The sequence below is a fragment of the Momordica charantia genome (assembly GCF_013281855.1).
Source record: "Momordica charantia cultivar OHB3-1 chromosome 6 unlocalized genomic scaffold, Mcharantia_2.0 BLBB01000006.1, whole genome shotgun sequence".
Classification (NCBI taxonomy): domain Eukaryota; kingdom Viridiplantae; phylum Streptophyta; class Magnoliopsida; order Cucurbitales; family Cucurbitaceae; genus Momordica; species Momordica charantia.
In genome coordinates this window covers 6,491,795-6,509,909 of record NW_028275164.1, presented here as the reverse complement: position 1 = coordinate 6,509,909, position 18,115 = coordinate 6,491,795, and the positions used below count along the sequence as shown (strand labels likewise).

General features: G+C 35.2%; 1 protein-coding gene, 1 long non-coding RNA gene and 1 pseudogene across 3 annotated transcripts; 2 read left to right on the top strand and 1 right to left on the bottom strand.

Annotated features, from left to right (window-relative positions):
* Positions 1-436: 436 nt before the first annotated feature.
* Positions 437-9,133, bottom strand: LOC111016577 (beta-galactosidase-like; annotated as a pseudogene). The gene is made up of 21 exons (XR_015791889.1): positions 9,002-9,133; positions 8,794-8,894; positions 7,132-7,210; positions 5,208-5,680; positions 5,034-5,129; positions 4,840-4,952; positions 4,686-4,752; positions 4,514-4,606; positions 4,252-4,395; positions 3,549-3,637; positions 3,344-3,449; positions 3,161-3,249; positions 2,961-3,079; positions 2,715-2,879; positions 2,328-2,500; positions 2,105-2,214; positions 1,900-2,009; positions 1,705-1,815; positions 1,469-1,579; positions 1,160-1,368; positions 437-1,082 (listed from the first exon to the last, which is right to left on the bottom strand). The product of XR_015791889.1 is annotated as a beta-galactosidase-like (transcript).
* Positions 9,134-9,180: 47 nt separating this feature from the next.
* LOC111016579 (uncharacterized) lies at positions 9,181-9,942 on the top strand. Its single transcript, XR_002602194.2, has 2 exons — positions 9,181-9,330; positions 9,410-9,942. It is a non-coding gene; the product is annotated as an uncharacterized LOC111016579 (long non-coding RNA).
* Positions 9,943-10,820: 878 nt separating this feature from the next.
* Positions 10,821-17,873, top strand: LOC111016575 (beta-galactosidase). The gene is made up of 21 exons (XM_022292019.2): positions 10,821-10,979; positions 11,082-11,182; positions 11,773-11,851; positions 12,891-13,405; positions 13,477-13,572; positions 13,654-13,766; positions 13,862-13,928; positions 14,008-14,100; positions 14,220-14,363; positions 14,970-15,058; positions 15,159-15,264; positions 15,348-15,432; positions 15,514-15,632; positions 15,717-15,881; positions 16,085-16,257; positions 16,368-16,477; positions 16,551-16,660; positions 16,742-16,852; positions 16,984-17,094; positions 17,207-17,412; positions 17,494-17,873. Exons 4-21 carry the CDS (start codon positions 13,253-13,255, stop codon positions 17,600-17,602), a joined length of 2,160 nt encoding a protein of 719 aa, XP_022147711.1. The 5' UTR covers positions 10,821-10,979; positions 11,082-11,182; positions 11,773-11,851; positions 12,891-13,252; the 3' UTR covers positions 17,603-17,873.
* The last annotated feature ends 242 nt before the right edge of the window (positions 17,874-18,115 follow it).

The following is an 18,115-nucleotide window of genomic DNA, read 5'->3' as shown; positions in this document are numbered from 1 at the left end:
ATTTATTTATTTTAAATGAAAAGTAAGTTATATATATATATATATATATATATATATATATATATATATATATATATATACACGGAGGTTAAAATACTATATTAATCTTGTAGGTTGCATTTTTAGTTTTGGTTCTTTTTTTTCTATATACTTTAAAAATTTATACATAGAATTTGTGTTAACATTTCGTAACTAGGGACCACAATAGTCAAATTTTAAAAATATAAGTTTAAAATTAATTAAAATTGAAAGTACAACATTTTGTAAATACAAAGATTAAAATAAACCTTTTGTAAGTCTAAAGATCAAAATAGTATTTTAACCATAGATTTAAAAAATCTATAAAAATGACAATAGAACAAAACAAATCGTTACATAGTATCCAAACATTCATAGCATATAAGAATACCATCGTCACTTCAAATTCATAAAACAGTAAAAAGTAAAGTATTGTGATTATGTATTTTGATTGAATATTTATTCTGTATTCAAACGTTACAAGTTCAACTACGGATCAATCCTTACATAAACACAGTTACACTAAAGAATAAAAAATAGTTATACAACACAAGTAAATAAATATTGGTGTGAATCTAAGATCAAAATCGTGGTATTGCTAAGTATAATGTAATTATCATCTATTTCTTCCCTCGAAGTCGAAGGTTGAAACTCCCAACAACCAAAAAAAAAAAAGAACAAAAGAATATTGAACCCAAAGAATAATTGTTCTTTCTATGCACACGGTGATTTGCTTGGCTTTAGTATTCTTCTCCACTTATTCTCTTGTAATTCGATCAATATGTAGACATTCGGTCGACACAATGAATCGGCTCGAGTCTGGCAAGTGTTCTATGAAATTTGAGATGAAATATACTTTTGAAATATCAAGCGTACGGTGAAACTAAAGAGAAACGTTAGGCATGATTGAGTTTAGTTTCAGAAAGTCTCAATCAAAAACTTCTTGGTGTTATCAGTGTAGGGATCTCTTAACCAAAGAAATCCCACCAGGACTGCCACCAAACTCTTCAAAAACTACCAATAAGTTGCCGCTCGATTTCAACCATTCGCGGGGAACGTGATACCTGAGATTTTGAAACGTTTATCATTAAGTATGCATGCAAGTAGACGAAAATCAGTGTGCAAGAGTAAGTCATATTACCATTTCTGGGAGGGTTGTCCACAGTTAGAAACACATTTTATCTGATTAAAAATTCCAGCATAATTGCAATTGTCACAGCCGCCGCTGCGTGCAGTGTATGCAGGCCAATAGCGCCCAATGCTCCGACCATTGATCCATATTTGACCTTTACCCATACTGCTCATATCTAAAGCTAACGGATCGTTGCCTCCCGGGATATTAAAAGTGGTCTGTAGATTCGGTACGTTATAGAAGCTCTCGTAGCCAAAGAGTTTTTAAACATAGAAAAAGATGCACAAATTTAAGGATGTTAAATTCAACTTCTCTCACCTTGTACCATGTGAGGGGTTGCTTTTGAACCAACCCTGATCCTTTCGCCCATTGAACAGAATCACTTCCACTGACCGAATGAAGATTCATGAGTTCTCCTTTCAAGCCAACCTGCTCAGGAACATTGTAATTGAGATTCTATAGCTTCTAAACATTAGCACTACAGCCAGCACACAGAGCGAACAAAAATAAATAACCGAAGGCCAAAGAGAGGGTAGATTGGTATGGTAATGTACCTTGTAAGACCATTTATATCTAGACATGTCTCTAGTACCCTCTTTCAGACCCTTTAACGTGACAGGGCCTAAAACGCCTGCATCCCAAGTCTCAAAATGTAGGCCAACATTCTTGACATCGAGCAAATGGTAACGTAAGTCAAACTCAGAATCCATAATAAGAAATATAAACAATTAAGAAACGAAGAAACTAACCGGAAGACCAACAGTAACGCTCAGCATGGAAAGTTTGTTAACTCCTGCCCTTAGATTAACGTGTTTACTGAATGTTAATTTGGGCTTCATCAACGACCCATATACAGTTCCTACCATTCAGAATATAATAATGTTGTGATGTTATAATCATTTAGCTGATGTTTTTGAGGATCTTTAAGGGAAAAACGTGTGTATTTTCACGTACCGATTAGTTCACCATTTATGAAAACATGCAAGACATGGCCGGCTGAAAAGATGGTGAGAAGAGGCCACTGTCCAGCCTTTAGGAAGCCTTCGTTCGGATCAATCCTTATACTGAGAAAGATAAACATGGGGCAGAGTAAAATATAATTGATTTTGTTTTCAACATTTCTCAATAAAATATTCAAAAGATAGCAAAACTGCAATAGGTGATGGGGTTTTCATACTCTGTCATGTACCACAGGTAATCTGTCGTATCCCAGGTGACACTTACTTGCTCCACTAACCCATCCTTGGTTGTTGTATCATTAGCATAACCAGAGGCAATTTCTTCTTTGTACGAAAGCCACCCAAATGAACTAACCGACGTCATCTTCATGTGCGCACCATGAACCCCAATCTGTAAAGATCCGTTGCATCAAATTTCATGCTTTCAACATTAAAAGATATTGAAGCAAGGAAACTTTGGGTTTTCAAGAGTTTTAAAGGTTCCATGAGCCTATATTTTATCATTTTGTATCTTTAACCAACTTTTTTTAGGGGCAATATTTAATTGTCGATAATCATTCAAGCATAAGAAGGTGCGGTCTAAGTGATTTCAAATCTTGTCTTACTCTTGCAGTGTTGAAAACTGCAGATTTGCAATCAGGGAGGATGCTGATGGACCAAGGTGGTAAGTCATATTGGGTATTCCAAAATTTGACTCTTGCAGAAGCTGATGTGTCATAATTTCCTAGGAAAGCAGCACATGTCCCTGAACTTGACTTGAAGACACGAGCCTACACAATCATCCAAAAACTCCAATTAGCTAGTCTTTTAAAGAAAATTGCAATTATCATTTGATATTCTTTCATAGCAACCTCTAGATTTTTTCCTAACCATGTCACGTTAGGATCTGCTGATACTAAAGCGGGTTCGCACAACTTGATGGCTTTGTGCAAATCTCTCAGATGTCCCCATTTTGGTTCCCTTTTTAGGCCTGCCATATCCAAGACAGATTTTCAAATAAGTGGAAACATCTGATAAGCTACTTTGTGAAGCTACTATTTCTCAAGCTTACCATATTCATCAATCGGAGCATCAAAGTCATAGCTAGTGGCGATGAAAAGGCCCACCGGATGTTCGGCCGAAGTTAGTTCCTCCGTGGTACTGGCACGAGATACAATTTTGAAAAGGTTAGGAATACAATATAATTTCCATTGATGGGTCAATCTATATGCAAACACTCTTGATAGCTCATTACCATATAATAATTAAATAAAGAACCACCATTCTGTACAAATCTTGCAACTGAAAAGGCCAAGTATTCCGCTGGCCTATAAGGAACTGGCCAACCAAACTCAATGTACCTTGAATATTTCACAATGAAAAGAATGTCAATTCTAGAGGACCGCGGATGACATGCTAGTGAACTTCTAATAACTCAAAAGTCGGGATATGTCACTTACCAACCGGACCAGACTTCTGTCCATATTTTGGGTTTATAATTTCGGTTTGGTTTGAAGTCTTCACAGTAAAATCCATTGCAGGTGTCAATCTGAAGCAGAACAAAGTACATAGAAGTTTAAGAGAGGAGAACGTAGGAGATGACAAAAAATCTTATCTTCAAGAATCCACCGAATTGAATCATAAGAAAAGTTAATACAAGAATACATTTATAAGCAGTCTACTAAAGAATCTATTCCATTTTAACTGATCTAGAAACAAACAAAAACAGAACTTCCAAGAACTCCTGGGGGAAGGAAGAACAATATTTCCTTTTCACCTTTTAAAGGGTGTAAGACATTGAGAAATGAGACTAAAGAAAAGGAAAAATTCACACATAGTGATTAAAATAAGCCCCAACACAATAGTTTTATAAAAGAGGCAAGCATGGCTTCAAGAGTATAAAAGAAAAATCCACCAGTGAAGGCAAAGAAACCAAGATCAAGAACTGTTAAATGTTGAAATCCCACGAAGAAAAGGGGTTCACACTTCACATCAACTGAATATAACTCATGAGTTCATAAGGGAACAACATCAATGCACATTTTTTTGTTCCATCCACAATTTGAACGAGTCAGAAAAACAACCTAGTACATGTTCCTTGATGCAGATGACATCCCCGAAGGGAAGAGAAATCCGTGACAGAAAAGGATCAGAATGACTTACCACAGGGTCAGGGGCATCCTCTTGCTTGCACATCACCCATGGGACCCCGGTGCCAAGACCTAATGCCATTTGAGCAGCCCATTTGGTGTAAGATTTACCAGCGGCACCCATTTGCAATTCCACTGGTCCATATTCATTCTCAATCTGTCACACAAAACATTAAAATGCATCACTGTTAATTTGTAATTACTGAATGATCCATTTTTAGGAAACCCAATTCTGAATCCAAACAAGTCTTCTTTTTCATATATTTGGAAGTTACCTGAGACATAATAATGGGTCCTCCCTGACTTTCATATAAATTATCCGACTTCATCATACCCACAATCTTCTCAGTGAATTTTTGCATAGCCGCCTTTATTAAACACAATTAAATCCATTACTTGAGAGAGAGACTTCTGAGGTTGTCCATAGACATTTAATAAATTTCTAACCTTGAAGGGTCCATTGTCTGTCCTGAAGGCGATGCCAGGAACATGCTTTAGCCAAATTGGAAATCCACTGAATTATTAAAGTTAACAATTTTTTTAATCAACCAGAATAGAGCTACATGAAAGAAGACAAATTATTAATATCATTTAAATTTACCCATAGTTCCATTCGGCACAGACATATGGACCGATCCGGAGATGAACATATAAGCCTGCTTGTTGAACTAGCTTTATAAATCTCACCAAATCATATCTGTCCTCAAAATAATACTGTAAATTTGCAAAATAAAATATAAGAAAACCAAAACAATCTAAACCCAAAAAGCAAAAACAAAAATTTTCCCATTCTACCTTGCCCTGGGTAGGTTCATGGCCATTCCAGAATACATTTGTCTCTATAACATCCAACCCTCCATCTTTGGCATTTTGTATAAGGTCCGGCCACATCTGGAACCAGAAAGAGTTTTTTAGAGAGAGAAATAAAAGCACCCGCAAGGCTGCAATTCACATTGGATGTATTCGAACCTGCGGTGTGCTTCTTGGGTAATGAATAGAGCCAGAAATCAAAATTCTTCTCTTGCCATTAATGATGATGGCTTTGTGGTCATAAGTCACAGTGGCCATTGCATAACAAACCGACGAAAGCAAACCTAAAAACAACAGCACAATCTTTGACATTCTGAAAATTTTGCTCTTCAACCCTCCTGCTCCTCAAAAGCAAATTGTACTGTATCTCACTCTTGTGTAGAGATAACATATATTTTCAGTGAGATAAAGCAGTGGTGAGAGGGTGGATCTCTTCTCCTTCTTCTCTCTCTCTTTTGAGGAAGAAAACAGGCAGACAGAGAATGGGTGAGGCAAATGCAAAAACTTTTATGGAATGATAAGGTACGCTGCAATGACGAGGTGTTGTATAAGCATTTGAAGCACGAGAAACATAAGGGTGGCGCCATGACACTGTCTTTATTTAGGACCTTCTTCTGCCACTTGCTTTCGCTCTGCCATTTTCAAACCAACCCAAGAGTAAATTGGCATCTTTTTAGGAGTAATTTTACTGGATTTAAATTTTGATTAAATAATAATGACTTTAATTTTACCCAATTAAAATTCAATGATGATCACCATTTCACTTCACATGAATACAAATTGGTAAGCTCGTGGCTCTTGAAATAGAATAGATACACATTTAAGGAATATCTAAACTGGATGGACCAGGAACTTATGGTTTTGGTAAGATTCATATAAAAAATATTTGATTTCTAAAAAATTTAATTTAACAAATTATTTATTTAAAAAAATCAAATCTTGAGTAGTGTTTTAATATATTTTAAAAAGATAAATTCTTATCCAGAAAAATATTTAGAAAGAATTTGGTTCGGCCTAGTATTAATAAGAATTTGGTTCAGCCTAGTATTATTTCCTCTTTTCCTTTTTAAACACTTCTCTGTTAGATAATAACTGTAACAGCCCTTTTTTTAGGTTTTACCAAACTATTTTTGAATTTCTTTTACTATTGTTAATAATATTTTGGGATGAGTCAAAGGAAGAGAAGCTAAATTTAGTAGGTCTATATTTATCTTATTATTTTTTTTTTTTTGGATAAGAAACATCAAACTTCATTCAAAAGAGACAACAAAGGAGCAAACAACCTAAGGGCGGGGGCAAGAAGGTCCTCCCCTAAAAAGCTGATACATTACAGCTTTCCAAGCACAAGAAAGTAAGGCTATATTGTAATATAACTTTTTAAAAAAATTTATATTTATCTTAGAATTGGCCTTACGGCGATTGCATAACTAATTTTAAAAAATTAAGCTTTTTTACTAATCAGCTTCTCATTTTATAATATAACTTTTTAACAATACTTTAAATTAATGGTAAACTTTTAAATATTTCAAAGTTATTTTGAAAAAATTGAAAAATAAACCAATGGTAGTTGTTATTAGACAAGTTAAATTTTTTTAAACTAAAAATTAATAACAAGATCATTATTAAATGAAAACTTAGATAATTTATAAAATATGTAAAAACATACAAATATTTCCTAATGTGAATTTCGTGTAATAAAGGTAATGAAAGAAAAGAAATATTTTGTTAGTAAAGTAATGATATTAATTGATTGGGGAGAACATTTTTGAGGAAATGACACATACTTTCACGACCACAAAGTTAAAATCAGCAGACCCTACTTTCATATAAAATCAAACCTTAACAACAGCAATCAAATTAAATGTCTCAATATCCAACATTATCATGACAATTTTGCCCATTAATTAATTAGTTAATACATCAAATTTATTTCAATATATTGTTGTAAGGTAACGTATTTTTGACACATTTTGAAAATTCTATCTTGATACACACACTTTTCTATTCATTGGTTAAACACGGAAGTTTTGACAAGGCAAATCTGCATATAACTGACAAGAGAGATCTACAGAAAGATTCATACCAAGAAAACAGAGGCAAGTGCTCCTCTAGCAAGTTCCTCGGCCAGACTACGGTTTTCCCTAGAAGATGTAGCTTTATAACTGCAAATGATATTCAATGTGGTTAGAAGTGGCCTCAAATATAGACTCCATGAGAAGATTACAATCATACTGTTAGGATCACTGATACAAGAACCTAACGAGATAACTATATTGCAATCTCAAACAGAAACTACAATATCGATGGCCTTTCGAGAGGGCTATCTCTCTCCCAATAACTCTCTCAAATTCCTCACACAATATTATTCCCAAAGATATTCTCCTTCTCCCCTACTACCCTTATTTATATTCATCTTACTCCTAACTAATTTCCAAACTAATTACCATACTGCCCCTTCATACTAAAAAACTAATAATATTCTCCCACACTCCTAATAGGACTCTCACACATACTTGATCAATTCAAATGATACTAACATGTCATCTGGCTCCAACCATAGCAAAGAAATGAAACTTTATTGTGTTAGATTATCACACTAAAAATCGATCTAATCAAATCTCAAACCTAAGTCTCGTCAATAACTATTTCATTATATTAATATCATCTTAACAGAGACAGATTACAACCACAGTCTCAGTCTACATTGGAAATGGAAACGTTCATGCTTTCGCATGTTGCAACTACATAAAGCAACAACATCTGTTCTCATACAGTCGCAACAATCAAGTCAAGAATGCCAATAAATAGAAACTTACAATCATCAAACAACATCAAATCTACACCAAACAAGAACATTTATAACCATATTACTTGTTAGTTTCCTACTGTCCAAGAGAAATGACTATTTACTCAATTCTCAAATCACGCTCCACATACAAAGTATGAGAAATATACGGTAAATTCAACCCTTTTGGATTACGAAGATTAGTTCTACCCTGAGTGACATTAAAAAGCTGAAGCCTCCTAAAGAACATCCTTCAAACCAAATGGATGAATTTCAATTCAACACATTCGGAATCAAATTGCTTGTGGCTTTTTACACTGTTCGTTCGCTAACAGGGGTTGGCAGAAACTGTTTGAAATCTTCTCCATGTCTACTTGTTTGCCTAAGACGATAGATGAGTGGTTAGCAGAATGCTTTCATGGGTGGGATCTCAAAGGCAAATGTAAAGAGTTGTGGGACTGTGCCTCCAGAGCCTTCCTATGGTGTTGTGGCTAGAAAGGAATATGCGATCCTCTGAGGACAAAGCGATTTCTTTTGATTCTTTTTGTTATAGAGTTCATATTACGGCCTCGTGTTATTGGAACAGGAAATTCTTTTGAAATTAAAGTCTCTCTCAAATCACTCGAGATTGGAGAGCTCTTCTCCATTAGTGTACTTTGGAGAGGGATACCTTTTCCCTTGTCCTTCTTAGGCTGTTTTTAAGTTCTTCCTTTTTTATGAAAAGTTGGTCTCTTGTCCAAAAAAAAAAATTGCTTGTGGCTTTTCGATTTCACCATGGATGGAGGTAGAAAGGACCAAAAAGGGAATGGTATTTGATTGTATCAATAAATTTCCGAGCTACCCAGAATCCCGATGATTGATTTATCTTTAAAACCAACGGTTGGATAAATCAAAGAGAATTAAGCAAGCAACAAACGCCGGAAAGTAGACCGTGAAAGTAACAGACTCGAATCCATTTACATGAAACACGAAGCGGAAACGATGAGGCGAACGCCGAGAATTGAGGCCGCATTGGTTGGGTATTCGGGGATGGGACTCGTAGCACTAACAGGTCTCGGAGCCTGCAGAAGCATGATCCACGAAATTTGAAAAAAAAAACGAAATGGCAACAAAATAATCGAAATCAAAATTCTGGCAGAGAAATTCCATGGACTTCAATTTTACTCACCATCGAATGATGATGGAAAGAAGAAGACTGGTTCCAGAAAGACGATGGACTCGGCTTCCAACTGAAGAGCGAACGAACACTGGAATCGGTAAACAGTTACTTGGGTCCAACTTCAATTAAATGACCTTGACCTTGACCTTTTTTTTACTTTGACTTCGGGCATTGGATATGAGCAGCATGGGTAAAGGTCAAATATGGATTAACGGTCAGAGCATCGGACGCCATTGGCCTGCATACATCGCACACGGTAGTTGTGGCAAATGCAGCTATGCTGGAACCTTTAATGAGAAGAAATGTCAATCGTACTGTGGAGAACCATCTCAGAGATGGTAAAAAGACACCCTCTGGACAAATATTTATAAGTTTCGTCTTGATGCATACTTAACGATAACATCTTTAAAATTTCAGGTATCATGTTCCCCGCGCTTGGTTGAATCCAAACGGGAACGTATTGGTAATTTTTGAAGAATGGGGTGGCAATCCTGATGGGATTTCTTTGGTTAAGAGATCCGTGTCCTGATAACACCAAGAAGCTTTGAGAGGCTGTCTACAACTAAACTCAATCATGCCTCACGTTTCTCTCTAGTTTCACCAAAATACATCTATAGATTTTTCAAATTATAGTTCATCCTGAGTTGCATAAAGTTCTTGCCAAGCTCAGGACAGCAGCGGGCGTCTCGGACTGTAATGTTCAAACTCGCAAGAGAATAAGTGGAGAAAAATACCAAAACCAAACACCATTTTTATGCCAAATGTAGATAGTGAAGAAGTTTGCTACGTACATAGAAAGAAAAGCTATTCTTGGGTTCAGAACTTTGATCCCAGATTCAAACCCATATTTGTTTATTTGGGGCTTATGTAATTATTCGATCATCGGTCGAGATTGTAACGTTTGAATACAATACAAATGTTTAAGCACAATACATAATCATTATACTTTATGAGAGTTGATTCTGAATGATGTCAAATATTTTTGATTGCTCGATGAAGTAAACAGTTTTAAATGATGAAGTAGCCCTACAAACATGGTCTCTATCAAAATGTAGACAATATAAGCATTCGGTTCTGCCATGACATCCTCATTAGTCATACCTTTCAATGTCAAACTTTCCACACCCAACTATAGAAAGCATCTTTTGATGCACGTGATCAAATTAACAATCTTCTATCTCCACATTTGTTATAACTAAAAAAGATTTTTTATTAAAAATTTGTTTCTTGGTAATGAAATTTTCCTTCTATTTGAATGGTGCATTTCGCTTATCCTACAATATTTGGTGAATAGAAAACACACAGGAATTACTAATTCATAAGATAGGTGGCCACCCATGATGGTTGTAATTTAACAAAAATCGCTATTTTTATTTTCTTTTTATTTTTTAGTTCAACAATTTTGAAAATTGGAAAAATCAAACAATCAATCTTAGAGAGAGGGTAATATGTATTAGTTAAATGAGTAGAGCTATATCAATAACTAAATAAAATAGGTGACATCAAATTAGAAGTGTATGAGCTATCATGAATGATAAAAGAAAGTATAAAAATCAATAATTTTCTTTTTACTTTATCAAATTTATCATTCACCACTTTTAGTTCAACCAACTAAAACATATCTCTTCGATCAAAAAGTCATTATTTAAATCAATTGAGCACGATTCAAATTAACAAACGTTCGTCATATCCCGCTAAATCTACACTCATTTGGTTTAATTAACACATCATGTATTAGCGAATTTGAAAATTACTCAATGGGTCAAAACATCGTATTTAGTTGTTGATGGAAAAATAAATAATAACTAAAATACAAATTGGGAGTCAAAATTGGTCATTTCATTTCAGGAAAGTATATTTCTGATTGAAGTTGAAACCCAATTGTTGAGTCTTCATTCCTTCAGTTGGAGACGGAGTTCATCGGAGAAAACCACAAATCTTTGTGGAATCACTCTCTTCTTTCCCTCCGCTGCAGCTGCATTCGATGGTGAGTCAAATTGAAGTCCATGAGATTTCTCTGCCAACATTTTGATTTCGATTTATTTGCCACTTCGCATTTTGTAACTTCGTGGATATCATGATTCTGCAGGCTCCGAAACCTGTTACGATTCCCGTCCCCGAAGTGTGGTGCTCAACCCTTGCGGTCTCAATTGTCGCCGTTCGCCTCATTGTTGCTGCTCCGTTTTTCATGTAAGTAGAATTAGAGTCTTTTTACTTTCATACGGTCTACTTCCCCGCGTTTGTTGCTTTCTGAAACCATTGGTTTGAGAGATAAATCATTCATCGGGCTTCAAAATTTCCTCTACATTTCTCACACTTTGTGTGGAGAATTGAGTAAATGGTCATTTCTCTTGGACACTATGAAACTAACAAGTTATAAGTAATATGGTTATTGCTGTTCTTGTTTGTTGTAGATTTGAAACGATGATTTTAAGTTTCTGTTTATTGTCACTTTTTACTTGATTGTTGTGACTGTATGCAAGAAAAAAATGTTGTTGCTTTATGTTGTTGCAACGTAGGGAGAGCACAGATGTTTCCAATTCAGACTGTGGTTTTAGTGTGTCTCTGTTAAGATGATATTAATATTATGAAATAGTTATTGATGACACTTGGGTTTGAGATTTGGTTAGATCAATTGTTATTGTGATTATCTAACACAATGAAGTTTCATTTTTTGCAATGACATGTTAGTATCATTTGAATACATCAAGTGTAACTGTAATCTTCTCATGGTGTCTATATTTGAGGCCACTTTTAACCACACTGAATGTCATTTGCAGCTATAAAGCTACATCTTCTAGGAATAACCGTAGTCTGGCCGAGGAACTTGCTAGAGGAGCACTTGCCTCTGTTTTCTTGGTATGAATCTTTCTGTAGATCTTTCCTATCAGTTATATGCAAATTCTCCTCGGCCAAACTTCCTGGTTTTCGCAATGAATAGAAAAGTGTGAATATCAAGATAGAATTTTAATACATGTCAGAAATACGATGCAACAATATATTTAAATCAAATTGATGTATTATCTAATTAATTAATGGGCAAAATTGACATGATAATATCGGATATTGAGATACCTTAATTTGTTCGAATTGTTAAGGTTTGATTTTTTATGAAAGTATGGCTTGTTGATTTAACTTTGTGGACGGGTCATACAAGTATGTGTCACTTTACCAAAAATGTTCTCCAAATTATCTAAGTTTTCATTTAATAATGATTTTGTTATTCATTTTTAGTTTTAAAAAAATTTAACTTGTCTAATATTGGTTTATTTTTCATTGTTTCAATATAAATTTGAAATATTAAAAAATTTACCATTCATTTAAAATATTTTTAAAAAGGTATATTATAAAATGAGAAGCTAATTTGTAAATAAGCTTAATTATCGTCATAAGGCCAATTCTAAGATAAATATAGACCTACTAAAGTTAGCTCCTCATCCTCTAATTTATCCCAAAATATTATTAACAACAGTAAAAGAAATTCAAAGAATAGATAAGGCTGTTACAGTTATTATCTAACAGAAAAGTGTTTGACAAGGAAAAGGGAAAGAATACTAGGCTGAACCAATTTTACCTTTCTAAATATTATGTTGGATAAGGATTGTATTTCTAAATATGTTAAGACATTAATTAACTCAATTTTTGTTTTTAATATATAGTTTTTTAAAAATTAAACTTTTTAGAATTCAAATAAAAATTTATTATTTATATGAATCATACCAAAATTATAAAGTCCTGGTCCTCCATCCAGCTTAGATATTCCTTAAATATTGCACATTATTCTATTTCAAGAGCGATGAGTTTACTCGTTTGTATTCATGCGAAGTGAAATGATGATAATCGTTGAATTTTAAATGAGTAGAATTACTCCTAAAAAGATGCCAATTTTTGCTAACAGATTGGTTTGGAAATGGCAGAAAGAAAGCCAGTGGCAGAGGCAGGTCCTAAATAAAGACAGTGACATGGACCCTCCCTTCCGTTTCTCATGCTTCAAATACTTATATAGCACCTCGTCCTTGCAGCGTAGCTTACTATTCCATCAAAATTGTTGTCTTTGCCTCACTTGTTCTCTTTCTGCCTGTTTTCTTCCTCAAAAGAGAGATAGAGAGAAGAGAAGAAGAAAAAGAAGAATAAGAAATCCATCCTCTTTCCACTGCTTTCACTGACTGAAAATGAAAATATATGTTATCTATGCACGAGAGTGAGATACGGTACAAATTGCATTGAGGAGCAGAGGAGCTGGGTTGCAAAATTTTCAGAATGTCAAAGTGTGTGCTGTTGTTTTTGGGTTTGCTTTCATGGGTTTGTTATGCGATGGCCACTGTGACTTATGACCAGAAAGCCATCATCATTAATGGCAAGAGAAGAATTTTGGTTTCTGGCTCTATTCATTACCCAAGAAGCACACCCCAGGTTTGAATACATCTAATGTAAATTGCAGGTGCTTTATATTTCTCTCCCTCTAAAACTCTTTTTGGTTGCAGATGTGGCCGAGCCTTATACAAAATGCCAAAGATGGAGGGTTGGATATTATAGAGACATATGTATTCTGGAATGGCCATGAACCTACTCAGGGCAAGGTAGAGTGGGAAATACTTTGTTTTTGTCTTTTGGGTTTAGATTATAGTGGTTTTTTGATATTTTGTTTTGCAAATTTACAGTATTATTTTGAGGATAGATACGATTTGGTGAGATTTATAAAGCTGGTTCAACAAGCAGGCTTATATGTTCATCTCCGGATTGGTCCATATGTCTGTGCAGAATGGAACTATGGGTAAATACAAAGATATTTACCAGAGTCTTATTAATAATTTGTCTTCATGTGGCTCTATTCTGACTTTAATTTTTTTAAAAACTTTAATAATTCAGTGGATTTCCAATTTGGCTAAAGCATGTTCCTGGCATCGTCTTTAGGACAGAAAATGAACCCTTCAAGGTTAGAAATTTCTTAACTGTCCATGAACATCCTCAGTCCTCACTCTCTCATGCAAGGGATTTAATTGTCTTTAATCAAGGCGGCTATGCAAAAATTCACTGAGAAGATTGTTGGTATGATGAAGTCGGAGAAGTTATATGAAAGCCAAGGAGGACCCATTATTTTGTCTCAGGTAACTTCCAAAACATATGAACGAGAAGCTTTACTTGGACTCAAAATTTGGTTTCCTGCAAATTGACCATTCAATAAAAACAAATTGACAATAATGCATTTTAATGTTTTGTGTGACAGATTGAGAATGAATATGGACCCGTGGAATGGGAAATAGGTGCCCCTGGTAAATCTTACACCAAATGGGCTGCTCAAATGGCATTAGGTCTTGACACTGGGGTCCCATGGGTGATGTGCAAGCAAGAGGATGCCCCTGACCCTGTGGTATGCCATTCTGATCCTTCTCTGTCACGAATTTCTCTACTCGGGATGTCGTCTGCACCAAGGAACATGTACTAGGTTGTTTGTCTAACTCGTTCGAATTGTGGATGAAATGAAAAAGAGTGCACAACTTTGACATTGTTCCCTTATTGGAGTTATATTTATTTGATGTGAAGTGGGAACCTCTTTTCACCGTGGGATTTCAACATTTAATGGTTCTTGATATTTGTTTCGTTGCCTTCATTGGTGGATTTTCCTTTTATATACTTGAAGCCATGCTTGTTTCTTTATATAAAACTTTTGTTTTTGGGCTTATTTTCATCGCTGTGTGATTTTTTTTTCCTTTTCTTTCTCCTGAATGAACCCTTTGAACGTGAAAGGGAATATTGTTCTTCCTTCCCCCTAGGAGTTTTTGGAAGTTCTGGTTTTTCCATTTTTGTTTCTAGAGCAGTTAAATGGAGTAGATTCTTGAGTGTACATGCTTTTAAATGTATTATTTTTAAGTATTAACTTTTTTATGATCTAATTCGGTAGTTTTTGGAGATAATATTTTTGATCAACTTCTTGTCCTCCTCTCTCAAAATTTCTATCTACCTTGTTCTACTTCAGATTGACACCTGCAATGGGTTTTACTGTGAAAACTTCAAACCAAACCGGGAAAATAAACCCAAAATATGGACAGAAGTTTGGTCTGGTTGGTAAGTGACATATCCTTACTTTTGAGGGATTAGAAGTTCACTCACATGTCATCTGCGGTCCTCTAGAATTGACGTTCTTTTCATTTGTGAAATATCCAAGGTACACTGCGTTTGGTGGCGCAGTTCCTTATAGGCCAGCTGAAGATTTAGCCTTTTCAGTTGCAAGATTTGTACAGAATGGTGGTTCTTTATTTAATTATTATATGGTAATGAGCTATCAAGAGTTTTGCAACCATCAATGGATATGATATCATATTCCTAACTCTTTCAAAATTTTGTCTCGTGCCAGTACCATGGAGGAACTAACTTCGGCCGATCCAGTGGGCTTTTCATCGCCAATAGCTATGACTTTGATGCTCCGATCGATGAATATGGTAAGCTTGAGAAATAGTAGCTTCCAAAAGTAGGTTGTCGGATGTTTCCATTTCTCTTATAATCTTTCTTGGATATGGCAGGCCTTAAAAGGGAACCAAAATGGGGACACCTGAGAGATTTGCACAAAGCTATCAAGTTGTGCGAACCTGCTTTAGTATCAGCAGATCCTAACGTCACATGGTTAGGAAAAAATCTAGAGGTAGTTGATGAAAGAATATCTAATGATAATTGCATTTTTCTTTGAAAGACCGGCTAATTGGATTTTCTTTTATGATTATTTAAGGCTCGTGTCTTCAAGTCAAGTTCAGGGGCATGTGCTGCTTTCCTAGCAAATTATGATATATCAACTTCTTCCAAAGTCAGCTTTTGGAATACCCAATATGACCTACCACCTTGGTCCATCAGTATTCTCTCTGACTGCAAATCTGCAATTTTCAACACTGCAAGAGTAAGACAAGATTCAAAATCACTTGGACCGAACCTTCTTATGCTTGTGTGATTATTGAAAATTAAACATTTCCTCTGAAAAAGTTGAATAAAGATACAAAATGATAAAATATACTAATAGAACCTTTAAAACTCTTGAAAACCCAAAGTTTCTTTGTTTCGATATCTTTTTTATGTTGAATTTGATGCAATGAATCTTTACAGATTGGGGTTCAAAGTGCGCCGATGAAGATGATGCTGGTTAGTTCATTTTGGTGGCTTTCGTACAAAGAAGAAGTTGCGTCTGGTTATGCTACTGACACAACAACCAAGGATGGGTTAGTGGAGCAAGTAAATTTCACTTGGGATTCGACAGATTACCTGTGGTACATGACAGAGTAAGAACTCTATCACTTTTGCAGTTTCACCATCTGTTGAATATTTTATCGGGAAATTTTGAAAACAACATCAATTATATCTTACTCTGCCCCATGTTTGTCGTTCTTAGTATACAGATTGATCCGAACGAAGCCTTCATAAAGAGCGGACAGTGGCCTCTTCTCAACATCTCTTCAGCAGGTCATGTCTTGCATGTTTTTGTAAATGGCCAACTATCCGGTGCGTGAAAGTATACATGTTTTCCCCTTAAAGATCTTCAAAACATCATCGAAATGATTATTTTTAATGGTAGGAACTGTATATGGGTCGTTGGAGAATCCCAAAGTAGCATTCAGTAAATATGTTAACCTAAAGGCAGGAGTTAACAAGCTTTCCATGCTGAGTGTTACTGTCGGCCTTCCGGTTAGTTTCTCTGTCTCTAATTTGCATATATTTCTTACTATCGATCCTGAGTTTGCTTACATTAACATTGCTCGATGTCAGAATGTTGGCCTGCATTTTGAGTCTTGGAATGCTGGCGTTTTAGGCCCTGTCACGTTGAAGGGTCTGAACGAGGGTATTAGAGACATGTCTGGATATAAATGGTCTTACAAGGTACATTACCAGACCAATCTACCCTCTCTTTGGCTTTCGGTTATATAATTTGGTTCGCTCCTGGTGCTGGCAGTAGTTCTAATATTTTAAAAGCTAGAGAATCTCAATTACAATGTTTCAATCTCTTACAGGTTGGCTTGAAAGGAGAAAACATGAATCTTCATACCATTGGTGGAAGTAATTCTGTTCAATGGGCGAAAGGCTCAGGGTTGGTTCAAAAACAACCCCTCACATGGTACAAGGTGAGAGAAAGTTGAATTTAACATCCTTAAATTTCTGCATCTTTTTCTATGGTTAAAAACTCTTCAGCTTTAACATAACCAGAGCTTCTATAACTTCTGACCGAATCTGCAGACCAATTTCAATACCCCGGCAGGCAACGAGCCGTTAGCTTTAGATATGAGCAGTATGGGTAAAGGTCAAATATGGATTAATGGTCGGAGCATCGGGCGCTATTGGCCTGCATATGCTGCAAGCGGCAGCTGTGGCAAATGCAGTTATGCTGGAATCTTTACCGAGAAGAAATGTCTTTCTAATTGTGGACAGCCCTCCCAGAAATGGTAATATGAGTTTACTGTTTCACACTGATTTATAATCTTCGTCTACCAGCATACTCAATGATAAAGCTTTTAAAATCTCAGGTATCATGTTCCCCGCGAATGGCTCGAATCGAAGGGCAACTTCTTGGTAGTTTTTGAAGAGTTGGGTGGCAATCCTGGTGGGATTTCTTTGGTTAAGAGGTCCCCATAGGACTCATTTCAAACGAGGAAGGCAAAAATGAAATAAATGACGACACCGAGAAGCTTTTGGTTGAGCAGAGAAAATGAAAAATACCCTCATAAGGGATTGTTGTGCAAAGAAAATTTTGATGTATGATAGCTAGTGTTATAGTAAAGATTATTCGGATATGTGATTATTTAAATGTTGTGTTTGATTTTTTCTAAAAAAAATCTTCATTTTGGTTGTAACATTTTACAAAATATATCCTCCAATACAAGTGGACCTTCGTTAATTTTCATTATATATTGGACCTTCGTTAATTTTCATTATATGATTTTTTTTTTTTACATTAGAAAGGTAGATAAAATTTTCGTTTGTCAAATATGTATTGAATTTTTAATCTTTTCCTACATATTGCGAGCAAACATTGGCATATGACATTTTTGTATTGTAAAAAAATATAGAAATAAATTTAGATTTTTTATTTAAATATTATAAACCAATGAGAAATTCATTACTAAACTGAAATGATATAGAAGAAAT